The sequence below is a fragment of the Alnus glutinosa genome, chromosome 2 (genome assembly GCF_958979055.1).
Source record: "Alnus glutinosa chromosome 2, dhAlnGlut1.1, whole genome shotgun sequence".
Lineage (NCBI taxonomy): Eukaryota > Viridiplantae > Streptophyta > Magnoliopsida > Fagales > Betulaceae > Alnus > Alnus glutinosa.
The window spans coordinates 16,345,213-16,365,306 of record NC_084887.1 but is presented as its reverse complement, the minus strand read 5'-3'; the positions used below and the strand labels follow the sequence as shown (position 1 = coordinate 16,365,306).

The 20,094-nt window shown below is 40.3% G+C and overlaps 1 protein-coding gene across 12 annotated transcripts; it reads right to left on the bottom strand.

The window, feature by feature from the left end:
- Positions 1–236: 236 nt before the first annotated feature.
- Positions 237–19,255, bottom strand: LOC133861349 (putative pentatricopeptide repeat-containing protein At4g17915). Of its 12 annotated transcripts, none has more exons than XM_062297107.1 (6): positions 18,966–19,255; positions 13,501–15,234; positions 13,236–13,334; positions 11,480–11,532; positions 1,535–1,599; positions 237–492 (listed from the first exon to the last, which is right to left on the bottom strand). In XM_062297107.1, the coding sequence occupies exon 2, from the start codon at positions 15,198–15,200 to the stop codon at positions 13,830–13,832; it is 1,371 nt and encodes a 456-aa protein (XP_062153091.1). In that variant the 5' UTR covers positions 15,201–15,234; positions 18,966–19,255; the 3' UTR covers positions 237–492; positions 1,535–1,599; positions 11,480–11,532; positions 13,236–13,334; positions 13,501–13,829. The 12 variants fall into 12 exon arrangements, with proteins under 12 accessions (XP_062153091.1, XP_062153089.1, XP_062153090.1 ...); XM_062297105.1 differs by having other exon boundaries at positions 237–475; XM_062297106.1 differs by having other exon boundaries at positions 237–421.
- Positions 19,256–20,094: the final 839 nt, after the last annotated feature.

Below are 20,094 nucleotides of genomic sequence, written 5' to 3'. Positions count from 1 at the left end.
GATCTTAAATTTATAAAACTAAAGATAGAGAGGTTTTTTCCTCTTTCAATAATCCAAGGTTGCAGAGAAGTTCAAATTGAGAGCTTCTTGGTATGTAAAAGACAAGTTCAACTGATTTGGATTGTGAAAGAAAGACAAGTTCCGACCCATTTAATTTTCATGAAATCACGTCAGAAAGAGAGAATTGATGAAGAATAAAATATGATTGCAGTATAAATATACAATTATATTCACCGTTATATGATTTAATTGTCTTAGATCGAACGAACACCTACAAAATTTAAAATAAGCAATAAAATTTGCCGTTGGATTACTTAAAAAATACATAATCTAATAAAAAAGCATTCTGAAAATTCCTAGACACCTTCATATATGAACTTTCAAGTTCATGAATTACACTTCAATAATGCCATTTACGCACCTGTGCAAATCGAACGAAGGTCTCCCTTAGACTATTTCGAAGTGTTAAAATCAGCTGCATCAAAATATTGTCTTACAAACAAATTTCAGCAAAGCACTTGCTCAACATATTTATAGTACTAGCAGTATCAAAACCAGATATGTCTATCCTTTCCCTCCATTGGACAATATTTGCAGGCTTAGATATGAAACAGGTTGTTACACTTGCCCAATACCATGTTAATGTCAATCTACTCTCCGATCTGTGTTAACTGCACAGTGAACGTTTCTGGCCTTTTGTTCTTAAAGCATACAATAACTATAAACAAGCAACTACTATATAGTCTAGTTTTTGTCTACAAATTAAGGTTTATTTTACGTAATTTCTAAAAGTTTAGGGTGATGTTGATTCATATCACCCTTTCTAGCATTCCTAATTATTTATTTGTGTTCCCTATTCCTGTGAGTGTAACTAAGAAACTGGAGCGGCTTCAAATGGAGTTTTTGTGGAGTGGTATAGGGGATGAGACTAATTTTCATTTAGTCAATTGGCATCGAGTTTGTACTCCAATTAAGGCTGATGGACTGGGAGTTCGTAATGTTATTAATTTTAATTAAGCCTTATTAATTAGTTATTAATTAGTATGAAGAGAAATTACGTAAATTAGTTCATAAAATTACTTCGTAACGAACTAATTAATTGGCAACTAATTTCATTACGAACTAATTAATAACATTGTGGAAAGCTTAATTTCATATATATTAATATGAGAAGTTTCATATTAATATAATGAATCATAGTGTTTTGGCAACTATGAACTATCAAGAAGCACACAATCAAGAAACATTGACAACAAAAATGAGTTCAACCAAAATTTAGCACCTCATGCAACTTAATTACATGACAAGATCGAGTTCAAAATGATTAATTGTGGTCTGCAGTGATCGAGCTCCCCATAAATTAATATATGAATTAGTCCTACATATATCTATGCAAATTGCAACGTATCTAGCTAGCTAACAACTTGACAGTAATTAAATTTCTTAGAACGTCCAATGGTTTTTGCAATTAATCAGAGCCTAAGAGCACAATCAATGAAATAAGTGCAAAGCAGAAATACAAAAAAGTAGATACCTAACCATTAGCCTCATCCTCATTGTCATCTTCATCATCATAATCTTCCACATGGACAAAACCACCTGGGCAAACAAGTGTACTGTCAAAGTTAACATTTATGGAAGGAAATGACTAAAGTAAGATCCTATTTCAATCACGAAACCAAAACATTTCAAAGGGGTAAGAAATGACTAATGACAGCACTGTATTTATGGAAGGAAAACATCAAAACATTAACTAAAAAAGACAACATCTTGGACAAAGTCATTGACTATAAATATATAGGAAGGAAAAACATCTTGGATAACGTCACTGATCAATGCACAGATGAATTAGCATATTTTGATCAGTTCGAAAATGTTTTTTTTTGATAAGTAGAGAATTTTATTAGAAAAATGCAAAGCGCAATCAAGTATACAGGGGGTATACAAGAAAGACAATTAAGAAGAAGAAGAAAGCAATACAAGGAAATCGTTATAACTAATCTCTGGAGGTGCTAGATACGCAGCCGTCCAGGAGTACAAAGAATGAAGAAAAAATGAAATGAGCTCCTCTATGGTTCTTTCTTTGTCCTCAAACTGTCTATCGTTGCGTTCCGTCCACAGGCACCACATAAGACAACAAGGAGCCATTTTCCACACGACCGCACTTCGAGACCGTCCCCCCGACCACCAACAGGCAAATAAGTCTATCACCCGAGAAGGCATCACCCAATACAGACCGAACCGGCTAAGGATGACATACCAAAGAGCGCGTGCAACCTCGCAATGAAGAAGAAGATGATCCACAGTCTCTCCGGTCATTTTACACATGCAGCATCTATCAATCACAATGACACGCTTCTTTCTGAGATTGTCCAAGGTGAGGATTTTCCCTAACGCTGCCGTCCAAGCGAAGAAGGCCACTTTCAATGGGGCCTTGGTTCGCCAAATACTTTTCCAGGGGAATAAAGAAGCTTCTTTGCAGGCAAGAGCCTTATAGAATGATCTAACATCAAAAGACCCTTTGCGAGAGAGGGACCACCAAAGCCGGTCCCCCCCATCTTGAGCCACCTTGGAAGAATACAGTAAGGAGAAAAAGGAAGCCATAACATCCACCTCCCAATCGTGAACATCACGGAAAAATCTGACATCCCACTAATAGGAACCACTTACCACTACCAAATGGTCTTCTACCAAAGTATCCTTGGCACAAGCTATATCATACAGAACTGGAAAAGCTTCCTTGAGGGACATCTCTCCACACCATACATCATCCCAAAAACGTATCCTCGACCCATTGCCCAAGATAAGTCTGGTATAGCTACAAAACAAGCTCCACCCCTTCCTAATGTTCTTCCAAATCCCCACACCGTGAGACCCAAGGGGATCTAAGGAACACCAACCAGCCCTAGAAGAGCCATACTTTGCATCCACCACGGATTTCCACAGAGCTTCTCTCTCATAAGCATAACGCCACAACCACTTCCCTAAAAGCGCCTTGTTGAAAATTCTCAAGTTTCGTATGCCCAAACCACCTTCAGAAATAGGATGACAAACCTTGGACCAACTAACCAAGTGGTATTTGAATACGTCGCCTATGCCACCCCACAAAAAGTCTCGATGCAGCTTCTCAATGCGACTAGCAACACTGGATGGAATAGGGAAAAGAGAGAGAAAATATGTAGGAAGGTTGGAGAGAGTACTCTTTATAAGGGTAACCCTACCCCCCTTCGACAAATACAACCGCTTCCAGCTAGCCAACCGCCTCTCAATCTTCCCTACAACTTCATCCCAACAAGACTTAGCCTTGAAAGGAGCTCCCAACGGAAGACCAAGATACTTTATAGGAAGAGAGGAAACTCCACAGCCCAATATGTTAGCCAGACCGTCCATATTATCCACCTCACCCACAGGAACCATAACAGATTTGGCCAGATTAATCTTCAATCCTGACACAGCTTCAAAAGAAATAAGAAGCATACGAAGATAATGAAGATGATCAGAATTAGCCCCACAAAAGACTAAAGTATCGTCTGCGAACAATAGGTGAGAAATGTTAATAGCTTCGCTGTTGCCAGAACCCACAGAAAACCCTGAAAGGTAGCCCTTTTGGATAGTAGCGAAGAAAAACTTGCTAAGAGCCTCCATCACAATGACGAACAATAGTGGTGACAGTGGGTCACCCTGTCTAAGGCCACGAGAGCTACTGAAAAAACCGGTTGGGGAGCCATTCACCAGCACAGAGAACCGCACCGTAGATATACAATGCGCTATCCAGGAGCACCATCTCTCCCCAAAGCCACATCTTCTCAACATATACAATAAGAAATCCCAGTTAACGTGATCTTAGGCCTTCTCAACATCCAACTTACAAAGTAACCCTGGTTCGCCGGATTTGATTCGACTATCCAAGCACTCATTGGCAATAAGAACTGAATCAAGAATTTGCCTACCTTTCACAAAAGCATTTTGAGGGGATGATATAATCTTCTCCACCACCTTTTTAAGTCTATTTGCAAGGACTTTTACAATGATCTTGTACACACCACTTACAAGACTGATAGGACGAAAGTCCTTTAGATCCACAGCCCCAGACTTCTTCGGAATTAAGGCTATAAAAGTGGCGTTAACACTTTTGACAAACTTGCTTTGAGAGTGAAAGTCCCAGAAAACCCTCATAAGATCTGTCTTGATCACATCCCAGCAGTCTTGGAAAAACGCAAGAGAAAACCCATCTGGACCAGGTGCCTTGTCTCGATTCATGCTTTTCACCACCTCTAAGACCTCCATCTCCTCGAAAGGAAGTTCTAAAGTAGAGGCCTCAGCTGCATCCAAGGTGTCGAAAGCAATATTATCCATTCTAGGTCTCCATGGGAAAGGTTCTGTAAAGAGAGACTCATAGAATTGAGCAACATGCTCTCTGATAACCTGCTGGTCGGAAGAAACAGAGCCATTGATAGAGAGCGACTCTATGGAATTAGACCTCCTGTTCGAGTTAGCAATTCGGTGAAAAAATTTAGTGCATTTATCACCCTCTTTCAGCCAAAGAACCCTAGACTTCTGTCTCCAACTAATCTCTTCCTGCAAGATAGAGTTCTCCAAGTCTCTGATGACCACACATTTCCTCTCCTTTTCTTCGGAAGACAAACCTTGTTGTTCCTCCAACCTATCAAGAGTACATAACTCTTCCATGTGCATTTTTTTGCGAAACTCCACATTGCCAAACTCCTGTTCATTCCATCTCTTGAGATCAGCCTTCAAGGCCTTAAGCTTTTGAGTGAAGATGAAGCTAGGAGAACCCTGGAAGCGATAAGACTCCCACCAAAGCCGAACCCTATCCACAAACCCTTCAGCCTTCAACCACATATTCTCAAACTTGAACGGTCTGGAACCCCATTGAATGCCACCACAATCCAGGAGGATAGGGAAATGATCAGAACACAATCTAGGAAGCCTTTTTCTGAATAGACCCTGGAAACTTGACCTCCCAATCTGGAGAGACAAGAAATCTGTCAATACGAGACCAAGAAGGGTACTCCTGATTATTGGACCACGTGAAAGTCCCTCCAGCGAGAGGAAAGTCCATGAGGCCCTGCTCGAAAATAAAGTCTGAGAACTCCATCATAGCAACGTTTAGGCGACCTTCCCTAGACCTTTCAGCAGGAAAGCGAGTGACATTGAAATCGCCCCCAATACACCAAGGCATCTCCCACCAAGAAGCAAGGCCAGCCAGCTCGTCCCAGAGCGATCTTCTTAAAGAATCAAGGTTAGGACCGTATACCCCCGCGAAGGCCCAAGTAAAGTCATCGGCAATGCTCCTAAAAGAACAAGCAACAACAAACTCCCCCACATACACATCTAATTTCTCAACAACCCTTCTATCCCACATGATAAGGATACCACCAGAGGCCCCGCATGAGGGTAAGTAACACCAATCAACGAAGTGACATCCCCAAAGGCACCTCACTAAGCTGTTGGAGATGAACTCCAATTTGGTTTCTTGCAAGCAAATAATGTCTGCCTTCCATTGTCTAATTAAGTTTTTAACTTTCAACCGCTTGCTACCCTCATTTAAGCCCCTGACATTCCACGAAAGGATTTTTGGCTTCATAAAAAACCTCCAATCGCCCTCCCTTTACACCTACTCTGAGAACTGCTTCCGCTTCACGCATCATAGTTAATAGAACAAGATAATCTATTAAGTTCTCTATTGAACTTGTTGCCCGCTTTCAGAGAAGAACCCGTCTCCTTCTTGTCATTTTCAGCAAGGATAGCCTCAAACACGGCTGAAAGCTGACCTTCATAGCCATCACACGTGACCCCCACCGACTGGCTATACTCCAGAATCGCCTTCAAGAAGTCCATTGGAGATTTTTTACCGGAAACACCCCTAAAATTATCACCCGGACAGCAGCACAAAGGAGCCGGCTCTTCCTCCGAGGGCTCAATAAGCTCCATTCCATTCGTGGGCCCCAAACCGGAAGGGGAGAAGAGAGAAATAGAAGCATTTTCAACTTCTGAAACCGAGGGATAAAAGCCCGAAGGAACCAAAGGATCCAGCGAACTCCGACCAGCCCAGACAACCATCATTGAGTCTGAATCCATCCGAACTGTGGCAGGGGCATCCGGATCTTTGGGTACAACCTCCAACATAGAAACGGGTAGCTCAGACCCATTACTAGTAACCTGCTGGGAGGTTAAGCTTTCCGAGGCAGGGACAACAGTCGGCCCTCCGGCGCAGAGCAGAGGTGGGCAGATGACGGTGTCCACCACGTTGATGACTGGCCCGGAACCTAACTCCAACAGAATGGTGTTGCTTACCGGTGCTTGGATTTCGAGAGGAGCAGAAACACCACCGTCAGCCTCTGTGCATCCCACAGACTGAACCGCACTCCTGGCTATACCCATCTCTTCCTTTTCTTCCCTTATATCCGCATCTGTGGTATCAGGTCGAGGCCCCCGCTCTGGCCTGGAGGCAGACTCGGCGAGCGTGATCTCCGAAGACGTGATCGTCATAGATGGATGACAGATTCCGTCGGAAGTCGACGCTCTCTCCGGAACACTCTCTTGTCGACCGGAACCCAACGCTGCCAACGGTTCTGTTGCTGTAGGCGTAGCCAGATCGGCCGTTGAAACACTTGGGTTGGGCTTAGTTTTCGGAACCCAACAAGTCCTCTGCTTTTTCTTCTTTCTGTTCTTCTTTCTCTTCCGCCTATCACCATTGGGCTTGAAGCCCGGCCCAACCAACAATAACCCTTCACGCACACTACTCAGTGCTCGGTCCACCTCAGTTTTCAACTTCTCCAGCTGGCTCTGCCAGAGCAGCAGGGAGGGTAACGTGTCTTTCCCTCCAAACATCTGAAACCCATCACTAGTTTCACCAATAGAGTAGTCTGACTTGCCTCGGAAAACAGCAGGGAACTTTGCTTCCGATTTAGGAAATCTTCTGACCCCCTGCACGTTGTCGAAGGCATAACGGTCATGATGGTCTTTACCCAAATGGTGCACCGGCTGAACCTGCTTCAACCCTTCCTCCTCCGGTCGGCGAGAACCTGTGCATAGAACTTCTGCGTAAGATGGTGCTTCGTCTGAGGCATTTGAACCAGTAGCAGCATCAGTGACGGCTCCATTTCCGTGAACCCGCTCCATCGCTGGCGGAGGTCCAGTCCGAACCATATCTTTCCCTGCTGACTCTGAGAGGAAGTCCCTGATCTTACCCAGCTCTGCTAGGAATCTGCTCCATCCCCACCCACTCCGTCCTTCAGGAATGTAAATAATCCCTTTCAAACCACCCAAGGCATAGGCTGCTACTTCGATGAAACTTCCAGCTATGTTGCCTCCTCGCCTAACGATGAAGACCTTGGACCCCTCCCTGAAAGACCTTACAAAATCCTTCCCTGTAAACCTCAGCACACTCTCCAGGGTCGAAAACAGCCACCCACTGCTCTGGGCACCAAGCAGTACGAGCCCTGAAAATCTCCTCCTCCTTTCCTCCACTCTTACCACCGAAGCACCTTCTATCACCGAAAACACAAACGTCTTAGATTCCACGCAACACCACCTCTCCATTTCCACAATCTTCAACTAAATAACTCATCCAATGAAATTAAAAAATCAAGCCTCCTCCCTTATTTTATCATCTTCATACTGTAATAGAAGGTCTTCAGGTAGATACTCCTGCGAGTCCAAAGAATACCGATACAAGACTCCCGCGTCCTCTCCCACCTCACCCTTGGATATAGACCCAATCTTCATTCTGCCACCAATGCTCTCTCGGAAAATGCTCCCCCCATAATTCCCCACTTAAATGACTTCTCCAGTGTCGCCTATGTGATTTTTTTTTTTTTTTTTTTTTTTTTTTTTTTTGTTCGAAAATGTACAAGCACAAACATAATAGTTTTATCATTCCGACAATAGAACCAAAGTCCTAATGATGGTCAACCAATTTAAATTAAGTGCGTATTACATACATATTGTGAAATAGTTTGGCCTTATATTTAAATCATTAAATGGGCACCAATTGCTCAACATCACAAAAATGTATCTATCATTAGAAGAGTTGCTTTAGAATTTAAAGGATAGTGGTCAATTGAGTCATGTGTTTTCCTTTTCCAATCCAAGAGCCAGGCAGTTGAATAGTTGAGGAAAAAAAAAAAAAAAAACAAGAGAGGTTTATAACTTACAATTGATGAATGGACTATTTCTTGCTGAATGGAGTATAGGCTTCAATATTATATAAATGCCTTAACCTCTCCTCTTGTGCCTATGGATGTGGTAGCCATTGACTTTAAGTAATGAGAGAGTTCTAAGGGACTCATAATTTGTAATATTTTGACAGCTATAAATATACAAGTTGATGGAATTCAAACCCTATTGTGTTCTTCCAAAAACAAAAACGAAAAAGTCTATGGTGTTCATAATTGGCTGCTTGTGGGCGCAAAAAAGTTTGGTCCTGTGTGTCTGTACCTTGAGCAAACATAGAGTGTAAGAGCATTCACAGCAGTTACCTTATAAGGGGTTCTGTTCCCTAAATTTAGGGAAAATACCAAGAAAGTCATAAAAAGTCACCCACAACAGACATCCTATATTTTTCTATTCCTTGGGAAAGCTACAGTGCTACCCAAGCTCTGTAGCTTGGGTAGCACTGTAGCTTTCCCATTCCTTTGTTTATTTACAAAATTCATTTTCTCTCTCCCACTGTATCTTCAACGTCTCTCCCCTCTGGTTCTCAGCTAGGAAATGCTCTCTCTCTCTCTCTCTCCCTCCCCAAATTTCTGATTTCCGCCTCATCAGCTTGCCGGTTCAAGGACCATGGAACCTCCAAAGCCAAAGTTGCTGCCATGCCCTCCAAAACTCTAACCCCAATCTAGATCTCCAGCAAAAACCACACCGTTGGTTTGCAGAGATCATCATCTTGTGGCAAACTAAAAGGAGACAATGAGACCCTCACCACAAGCTACAGACCATTGAGTCGGAAAAATATCAATGTAATTCTCACCTTAGACCCACACCACAAGCTTCAAGGAGTTTGGAGTCCTTATCAAGAACGGCCTTCTCTACCTCTAATAGAAAATCAAGATTCAAGGTGGTGAAATATTGGCCAGTCTAGAGCCCAATGTAGCCAAAATGCACCCACTTCTTCATAAGCTTAACGGGACTGTTGTCCTTGTCCTCGATGAACAGTGGGACGTGTAGTGACCCCTTCACATGCGCCTTCTCTCTCTCCCACACTGGTCTGATGTCCAGAAGTGTGAACCCCTCGGATTCAATTGTTGTCACTGCGTCCTTGGGCTAGACGACCCCGAACTGTATGAGCTGCCGACCATTGCTAGAATATACTACTTGGACTTGAAGTGCCAATATTCTTTGGGTGCTTGGAAGGGGTGGCTTAGGTTGCTTCTCATGCTTGTTCGAGTTTAGTGTGGATAAGTGGTTCCGTTGGACAGCCATCTCTCTCTCTCTCTCAGTTGTTCAGTTAGACAGCTTCGCAGCCAAGTGGTTCACTGGGGCTTTAGACTCTGTGTCAACGGCTGGGTCTGCATCTTGCAGGAGACGAAGACAACACACGCGCGAGAGAGAGAGAGAGAATAAAAGAAATGAATAAAAAAACAAAAGAAAAAATTCAAATATTTTAACGTTATAGGGAAAGTTTTTTTTTTTTTGATAAGTAAATAAAGTTTTATTAAAAGCGTAAGGCGCCCCTAAGTACACTGGAAGTATACACAAGGAAATGCCTAAAAAGGCAAAGAAAAACGAGTAAGAAAATCAGAATAGCTAATAGACAAGGGTGACAAATAGGCCACCGTCCAAAGATACAGCATATGAAGGAACGAGGCAACAATATCCTCCAAGGAATTCTCATGTCTTCGAAACATCTAAGGTTTCTCTCCTTCCAAACGCACCAAAAAATACAAATAGGCACCATCTTCCAAACCGCAGCACTCCTTGGCCTTCCAGCCTTGCACCAACAGACAAATAAGTCAATAACTCTTCTAGCCATAACCCAAGACATACCAAACCGAGAAAAAACGAGATTCCACAAAGTGGAAGCCACATCACAGTGAAGAAGAAGGTGGTCCACAGATTCCTCATCTATCTTGCACAAGTAGCATCTATCCACAATGATGATCTTCCATTTCAATTATAAGGAAAAATAAAGGGAAGCTATTGTGGAGAGTTTTTGTTTAGGGAAACAAAAAATGGTTTTGTTCCCCACATTTAAGGAAAATGGTTGGGTAGGTGCTGGGAATGCTCTAAGGGGCTCTTTCTTAGTGGGGCTATTTTTCTTGATGCAAATGACATGATGTAAAGTTGCTTTCTCCACGTTCTTCCCCCATAATGCGTGATACAAACTTTAATTGCCTACTAATAGTGGTGGTTGAGTGGTGTTGTATGTGCAAGAAGAGTGGGGAATCCATTGAACACCTCTTACTTCACTATGATGTTGCACGGGATATCTGGAGTTTTTTCTATAGGTTGTTTGGGGTGAAGTGGGTCATGCCGCAACGGGTGCTGAATTTGTTGAGTAGTTGGGGCAATTTGCTTGGTTGTGGTCAAGTTCAACAAATTTGGAAGCAGGTTACTTTGTGTGTTATGTGGGGTATTTGGCGTGAGAGGAATGTATGGCATTTTGAAGATGTAGAAATGCCAGAGTTGGAGTTGTATCGAAATGTGCTCAATATGTTATTTGTATAGGTCTCGGCTCATACCCCGAGTCGTGTTACGTTTGTAGAGTTTTTAATTTTTTACTCCTTTGTTTCCTCTGATTAGGGCATTTTTGTATACTTCATGTGTACTAGGGTTGCGCCCCTCTGCGCTTTTTAATGATATGACATTATTTATCAAAAAAAAAAAAAAAATTGGCTACTAATAGATTAATCAATTTAAGAGTGCCAAAGATCATTGAGACAACAGAGGGAAAACAAAACAAAGGAGAAAAAGAAACAAACTTCTGTCAGTTCGGAACATTCATGTCCCATACAATGCATTAGGGTTCAAATCAATTCTTAGTACGCACTAAACACAACTGAAAAGTATGCTTCTGGATGAGGTGACTTAAAGAACTACTGCTACTGCTTTTGAACCATCACTATCAGTACACACTAAAGACAACTGAAAAGTATATCTATTCTATTTCTTAAAAAGAAATAATCATCTCAATCAACTAAACAATGGTATAATCAATTTAATGTATCAGATGAGACAGCAGGGTTTAAAATAATATTTCAAACCACTTAGGCAATCCAAAGCATATCTCCCACATAAACGTCTAGCATAAAACCATATACAATGAAGCATCATCCCGGAAAAACTTTGGTTTTATGTGAAAACCAAGAGAAAATGACAAGAATAAAGTGAACGTGAATCATATGGTAGAGATGCAAGGGAATTAAGGGATTCGGATACCAATGTACTCGTAAATTTGGTCACTAAAAATATATTGGAAAAACAAAGCAAAGACATGGTGAGTAGAATCACGTACCTCTATTTTACTCCTCTGACTTTAGAGTGCTGAGCAAAGATGGTCCCAAGAGACTAAAGTAAATATGAAATCCAAGATCAGAGTTTGGTAAAGAAACTATAGAGTGCAGCGGAGAGTGCAAAATGAGTAGAGTGTGAACAATGAAACACGGAGGAAAAAGCACAACAATCAATCAAAGACATCACGGAGGAAAAAACATAAACAAATGGTCAAAAGAAGCACAAACAAACGATAAAAACCCTAAATCGAAATTTCCACATTCTTCCCCTATAATTTAGGGTTTTTTTACAAATGAGGTATTCCTATTCCAAATTGAATCCCAAATCGAAATCCACCACATTCACTCAAAGATAAAAATCATGCATACATGGTGGAGGATGGGAGAGAGAGAGAGAGAGCGGGAAGAAAAACACGCCGAAGGCTTCGAGGGAGGTGAGCTGGCAAGGGGGGCTAAGATGAGCTGGCAGCTGAGGCGAGCTGGTGGCGACGAGGGCAAGCGACAGCGGCGTCGAGATGAGGGCAATGGAGGCAACCGGAGGAGAGAGAAAGAGCGCCAGAATATTCTAGAGAGAGCGCAAGAAATTAAGTGAGAGAGGAAAAGTGTGAGATTAGAGGGAGAGCGCGAACGTGAGGGGTAGGAGGCAGGGGTTTTGAATTTCCCAAAAATTTCCTGGCGTAGACGCTGGGAAGTTTCTTTCTTAATTGGCGTATTTCTACTTCATTCCTAGCGTATACTCATATGTCAGGTAGTTTTTTTAAGTTAACTGGTGTATCAAAAAGATACACCAAGGTTTTTTAACCTGGGGTTTAGAATAAACGCCTCCTAGAAGTGCTTTTTTTGTAGTGGCTTCTCCGCTTGTCCACTAAATAAAGATAACTGAAGAAAAAAAAAGACCAACATAGCTAACACCCTGAATTCACGTATCAAGAACGAATGTGCATGCAACTTACGAACATATTCTTTGCGTAAGTAAAATATCATATGTGAACATCCTGGTCCACCTTAACCTACATGAACCAAAAAAGTTCTTATAAAGACAAGAACACAAATTTGAAATCAGTAGCTCTCCACCAATACATTTGAAATCTTTGTCAATTGATCATCCCAAAGTGTCAAATAGTTAAGAGAATACAAACAGAAGAAAAGAAAAATCAAACTTTCTGGAAACTTAGGAAAATATCTTAAATTACTGGAACACACAAATTTGAACCTATCCCTCATCACCTTTAATGTAGTCAAAAGAGAATTCAAGTGAACAAGTAAAAAAACCTAAGACAACAAATACCTGATGAAGAAACAATGGGACTTTCTTGACTATTATTAAAAAACATGGATGTAATTGCATAGATCTCATATTTTCTAAAAAGACCGCCCAATTGGTTTGTTTGGATGCAAGAGGAGAATTTTGATTCTATTCAACTTTTTGTTACAGTGTTTGCTTTTTCAAAAAAACAAATCATATTTTATTCAACTTTTTAAAAAACAAATCATATTTTATTCAACTTTTTTTAATTTTATCTCACAAAGTCAAACATCGAAATTCGCGCACCAAATAAAAATTAAATTCTGATTTCAAAAATTGAACATCCAAATGGACCAGAATTTATGCAATCAGAAACCCTTTGAACAATATAAGCTGATTTATCTAGGACCTACCTTTTCGGCCATAACATGAGTATTATTAAAATCAAATTTCATAAACACAAAAAAAATTAAATTAAATTAAATTAAAATTATTTTTCAAACATTACTCACACAAAAATAGCCCCTAATACACCAACTCCACTTAGAGAAGAAGGACATGGAGAGCCTCAAGTCCATCCACACTGAGTCTAAACAACGTCAATGATCTTCCTGCCAGAAATAACACAAATAAGAAAATTTGTTGCATTATAACAGAACGTTGACTTGCAAAACGTAGAAGAATATACGCGCATCAAAGAACAACTCAAGGGCACATATTCAGTAGATCACTCTGAGGAAGTCTATGAACCATCATTGTATAGGAAAAGAGATTCACCTTTGAGTCCATGAACTCTAAGCAACTGTCATGACCGACAGCTAACCTTATAATAGACTTCCTAGATGTGCCCACTTTTCTTTGAACATGCCAAAGTTATTTTAACAAAGTCTTCTACTCACATGCATCGCCACAGAGAATGTAAGATATGCAATGCAGGTACAGCAACACGTACTTTCTCACTGTCCACTAACTGATAGGTAATCTGTTTCTCAGTAAAAGGCTTATTTAGTCCATAACAACCAACATCTAAAACAATGGCATTTACATGGTGCTTGCTAAGATCTTGATCCAAACAGGATAGCACTTGAAAAATCATATGAAAATCATCAGTGTAACAAGCGACCCAATCGAATTTTTGATCGAAGCTTCCTTGCTTCACTTGTAAACCCAGAACAGCGGAGACCATCAAGGACAGCACGTTGGGTCGACTTGAGTATTTTCATGCCACCTTTTACGCAAGAGAGCAAAAGCTTGGATGCACAACGGAACCTCCTTTCCCTACAAAGGTTGTGCACCAAGGAGGTGTAGGTAAACGAATCCTTAACCTCCATAGATTCAAACAATTTCATTGCATAATCAATATGACCAGCTTTACACAATCCATCAATCACACAGTTGAAGGCAACCAAGTTTGATTCAAAGCCCATGGTATTCATATAATTCAAATGTCGTTGTGCCCCTTCAATATTCCCAGCCTTGCACAATCCATCAATTATAATTGTGTGGGTATACTTATCGAATTCCAAACCTCCTTTCTCTATCTCATCCAACAAGTTAAAAGCAGCTTCCAAGTTACCTTCTTTACAATATAGATTAATTAGGGTGTTATAGTACACTAAATCAAGCTCAATCCCATTCCTGACCATCTGCTCCATGTAATCATTTGCCTCTTTTATCTTTCCCGTCCTAACTAAAGGACCAACACTAGTGCAGTATGCAAAGCCATCAAATGTATAGCCTTTACTCTTCATCTCCGACAAGATATCAAGCCCTTGTTCAAACTGCCTAGATCTAAAGCAGCATTTCATAACTGTAGTGTAGGTTATGGCATTTGGTTGATGACCAGATTCCCCAAGCTCCTTGAGGATCCTCCTTGCGGCCCCTAATCTGCCCGCCTTGCAAAGCCCATTAATTAGAATATTATAAGTCACTAATTTGGGAACAAACCCATGACGTTGTAAATTCCTAAATAACCCAAGGGCATTATCTGTATATCCATTTTTACAAAGACCGTTGATCATTATGTTAAATGTAGCTGGATCAGGAGAAAGATTGCTAAGTATAATATCCCGGAAAACCCTATATGCTTCATCCGGTTTTCCCAATTTAAAGAAGCAATGCATCAAAGTGTTGTAACTCCACACATCAGGATGTATACCTGCTTGAAGCATTTCTTCAAACAGATCCAAACATCGTGACAATAAGCAATTCCTGGCGGCACCAGCCAGCAGAGAATTGTATGTAACAACATCTGGACTTATCCCAGCTTCTCTCATTCTATGAAGTATTGAATAGGCTGCATCAGTGCTGACAAAACGACAATGTGCATCAATCAGTGTATTGTAAGTTATCACATCTGGAAATACCCCTAATCTTATACCATCAATGATAACCGCCCCAGCTTTTTCCAATTGCTGCGCTTTACAAAATGAAGCTATACATATATTCAACAACCTGGTGGACAATCCACAAACCATTATTTACGTCAGCCCAAGTAACTACCAACAAGACCTGCAATATATCAGAAACATCATTTGTAAGATAAATGCCATCACTTCCCTAATAACAAATAGAACAGAGAAGGGGAAAAAAAAAAGTTGAGTAACGAGACAAATAAATGTGGAATAATTGTTTTGCCTTCCGACTTCCAACAGATAAGGAGGGAGCCATTAACAAAAAGATAAAGAAGGTGGAAGACAAAAAGAGCAATTCAAATGTATAGATAAATGATTGTGTAATCGCATGTATAACAGATAGATTTGTAGATAAGATTTTTGTAACCAATACTTATATAAATGAATGGTTTGATGATCATCCTCATCTGGTTTCGTTTGAACTGCGGATGAGGATGACTGACTGTGCTGAAATACCGAGGAATTCAGAAAAATTCATTGCGTCAACCATGTGGGTGGCGCAAACCAGAATAAGTGCAAATAGCACTGCCCCAACTAGAATTTATAACAAAATTTAGGACATTGACACCCAAATAAATCATCTCCACAAATCAGTGCATAACCATTGATTCATCTATGACCTCTACAAATCTAATGGAATTTCTAACAAATCCAGCTAAAGTCATAGTATTTAAGAGAAACCCATTTGGGATATGGTGCTAATTTACCAAAACTGCCACATTTTATCCCAACAATAAAAAAAGATAAACTAACAAATTATGAAAAATGTGTAACAGAACCAATGTTCTGTTATGAATTTAGGAAAGAAAATGGAAAGGAAGAAAGAAGATTGAGAAGGAAAGACTGGATTTTTATTGAAGAAATGGCCTTTTATAGAAGGCTACTCTCCTGCTTGGCATTCTAGGTGCCAAGAACCTCCGAGTTCTTATAGAACAGAATACGATCAGAATACCAAAATCATCCTATCCTCTCCTACTTATACAACACAAGAACTAACAAGAAGCTAACTAACATAACTACTAGTTCTAACTGCTACAACTACTAACAGCTAACCACATTTCCAGCTGCAGCTTGTATCTCCTTCAAGCCACGTGTACAGCTCCAATTGGTCTGTTACAATACTCCCTCCTTTAGAGAACCTTGCCCTCAAGGTGCAGGTTGAAACAAAAAAGAATGGAAGTCCATCAGTACCCTGAAACGCATCCTGGAATCCACAAAAGGCAGCCCATTCGTAAAGTTGCTTTAAGCCCACAAGGTACACATGCTGCCATTAAGCTGTAATCACTAATCACGTATACTGCCCACATAATACCTCCTTACACTACCCTCCTTTTTAAGACACCTTGCCCTCAAGGTGTGCGAGTGAAAAAGAGGTGCCCAAAACCCAAATGCCACCTCACGGTTGAACTTGTAGTCCCAAGCTCAAAGTAACCCAAAGGTTGAATTGATATTGGAATATTCTGCAACAGCGTGAAGGTATTTTCTAGATTGTAAGCTGTTTAACACATGCGCAACACCAACACAATTGTGACAGAGGGACAATCCCTTTAGTAACTTTCAAGACTGTTACACAAAGACTTCCTGGCAACCCAAAACTGAACTGAATTGCCTCTCCTTCACTTTGTCTTCCTAATGCTTGTAGTTCATCTCCTCCTCCTGGATCAAAAACTAAGTAGCTGCACCCCAGGAAATATACACTATTAACCATCCCTATAAATTTTGGGATACACCATTCCACTTGACCAGGTAATTGGAGAAAAGACCTATCAGATTCAGGTACACTGAAACACAGCTTTGAGCTCGCCTTCTGAACGTCTATTTCTTGAAGATCACGGTGTCTGTCCTTCCAACATCGATGCCATAAGTCAAACATAACCAGTTTAAGGAATCTTGCTCCCATATCTTCTAATTCATCAAACACCTTCTCTTCAATCACCACCTCCTGCTTCGTTTTCCCGGTCAATGTTTGATTCTCAGCCCATTCCAGATTCTTCTTCCCATAGTGAAAGATGCTAAAACTAAGCCAACCCAGTGAATCCACCATGACGTCGTTCTCAGGTCCCACTTTGAAGAACTTAAAATCTTCTTTATCAAAAGCTAATAAATTCAGACGTTCCTTGAAAAATTCAAGATTCATATATTCAAGAAATAAAGTTTTCTTCCCTGGATCAAAACTCCAACAGCCACACCAAGGGAAGAAGGCGAACTTCCTATTTAGCTTTGTATCAAACATTTTCACTTCACCTTGACAAAACCAATCTCCATCTTGAAATATTTGCACCACGACAGATTCTGGAATGATCAAACCCAATCCGTTTGGTGGAAGCTCTTCATACTCTACAGATTGAGGAATCGTTTCAACTGGATCCGTTTCTTCAACCAGATCTGTCTCGTTCAACATGTTAGTGCTCTTGCTTTCTTGAATTTGTTGGTCACATTCCTCTGCTACTTCCTTGAATTTTTCTTGGGTCTCTATCTTCTCAGGGACTACTTGCTGCCACTTTTGGTCAAATTTTGCTAGAAATTCACACCACGTAGATAGACCATTACTATCATGTAAAGATTGAAACCAAGGGAGGGCTTTACCTTCCATATGGAAGGCTGTAATATTGAATTTCGGCTGGTCTGGCATAGGATAGTAGTCGAAGAACTAGGTTGCCTTGTAACACCAACCTTCTGGATCCTCGCCATGAAATCTTGGAAATTCGAATTTCAGCGATTTGGGTCGGAAAGAATCGCCTGAACTGGAATCTTCTTGAGCAGATGGGTCGTCAACATGCTTCTGCTTGGTTTGACCCTTCAGCAACTCCTGCATTTGCTTCAACATCTTAGCTTGAAACCGTTGCATCGAATCTTCCATGGATGCGGCTGTGACACTCAACGAATCTTTGAGGAAAGAAACGTCTGTGTGGACTGCAGCTAAGCCCCGCTGAAGCTCAATGATACTTGGTTCGCCTTCGGCTATGGAACGTGTTTTCATGAATTGAAAGAAAAAGAAAGAAAAGAAAGCGATCATGGGCTTTGATACCACTTGTAGCAGAACCAATGTTCTGTTATGAATTTAGGAAAGAAAATGGAAAGGAAGAAAGAAGATTGAGAAGGAAAGACTGGATTTTTATTGAAGAAATGGCCTGTTCGAGAAGGCTACTCTCCTGCTTGGCATTTGAGGTGCCAAGAACCTCCGAGTTCTTACAGAACAGAATACAATCAGAATACCAAAATCATCCTATCCTCTCCTACTTATACAACACAAGAACTAACAAGAAGATAACTAACATTACTACTTCTAACTGCTACAACTACTAACAGCTAACCACATTTCCAGCTGCAGCTTGTATCTCCTTCAAGCCAAGTCTACTGCTCCAATTGGTCTGTTACAAAATGTGGTCGAGGTCTGAGCGCTCAAAGAGAGCTCATTGCAATTTGTTATTATTATTATTAAATAATTAATCCATTCCTTACTAGATTAGGATTTTTCTTCCTACAAGGATTAGGGTTAACGATTCCTCTTCCTACAAGGATTAGGATTATTAATTCCTCTTCCTACAAAGATTAGGTTTATTTTCTACTCTATAAAAACAATGTAAGTGCCTCTAGGCTTTTCATTGAATAACAATCTCAATCAATTGCTATAAGCAATCTGTGGAGGCTACACCCCCTCGAAGAGGTCATATCTTTCTCTATTTTTTTTTTTTCTCTAATTTTGGGCAATAAGAACTAAGGTTATCATCTGGTATCGGTTCACTGTGCAGTATTGAGTAACGGTGGAGGCTTGCGTTGCCGTGTGTGGTGCTGGTGTACGGAGGTGGGCTACTGCTCATCAATTACCTGTAGTGCTGCCTATGGTGGTTGGGTTGCTCTGACCGAATGTGGGTTGCCGTCGACGTGTTCGGTGGGAGATCGGCGCTACTTCGGTGGGTGCCGGTGACGATCTGAGCGGAGTGCAGTGTGCTCCTGTAGGTGAGGTGGCTACTGTATTCGCCGGTGGCCTGTTGCAAAGTTGGGGACGTGAGGTGTGCGGTTGTGGGAGACGATCATGCTTAGAGCTGCCAATTTTAATTTTTTTTTTTTTTTTTTTTTTCTGGGTTAAATGACTAACTAAGAGAGAGTTGGGCATAATTCAAGTCATCGCTTCGATTTCAAAGAGCGTTACATGTGGTAGATTTTCTTAATGAAAAAACTCAACTAAGGCCTCGTTTGGTTTGCGGAATGTCTATTCCATTAGGAAAATGAATAACTATTCATGGGAATAGATGAAGGTGGAATGGAATAACTATTCCTATTCTTTTGTTTGGTTGTAACGGTGGAATAGAACATTGCATATGTATTCTTTTGTTTGGTACAGTGCAATACATTGGTGAATGGAATCATATTATAATCAAATTTTCTAAAATACCCTTATAATACAAATATAATTTATATTCTTGAGGACATTTTTTTTTCTTTATTTAAGAAACATAAACAATCATACTATGACCTTTTTTGTTTTTTTGTTTTTTTTTTTTTAATTTCATAGAGTTCATGGCTTCTTTTTTTTTTTCTTTTTTTTTTTTTCATATACAATTACGCTACAAAATGATTTATAAGGAAAAAAAAAAAAACACACACACACACACACACACATAATCATCATATCACCATCATAAAAAAAAAAAAAAAAAAAAAAATAGATCATCTGCAAAGCCCTTTTTATTTTATTCTTTTTTATTTGTTTTCCAGCAACAAACATTCATTCTTTGCTTACAAAGTAAAATAATTTATAAGAAAAAAAAAAAAAAAAAAAAACATAATCATCATAAAAAAATAAATCATCTACAAAGCCCTTTTTATTTTATTATTTTTTATTTGTTTTTCAGTAACAAACATTCGTTCTTTGCTTACAAAGTTTTTCTCAAACCTCCGCAAGGCAATTGGAGTCTCCCCGATATTAAGAGGTACTCGTTTTGCTACGTCTAAG

Excerpts from the sequence above, each read along its gene's own strand:
- LOC133861349 (XM_062297107.1), bottom strand. The coding sequence starts at position 15,200 with ATGGTTTGTGGATTGTCCACCAGGTTGTTGAATATATGTATAGCTTCA.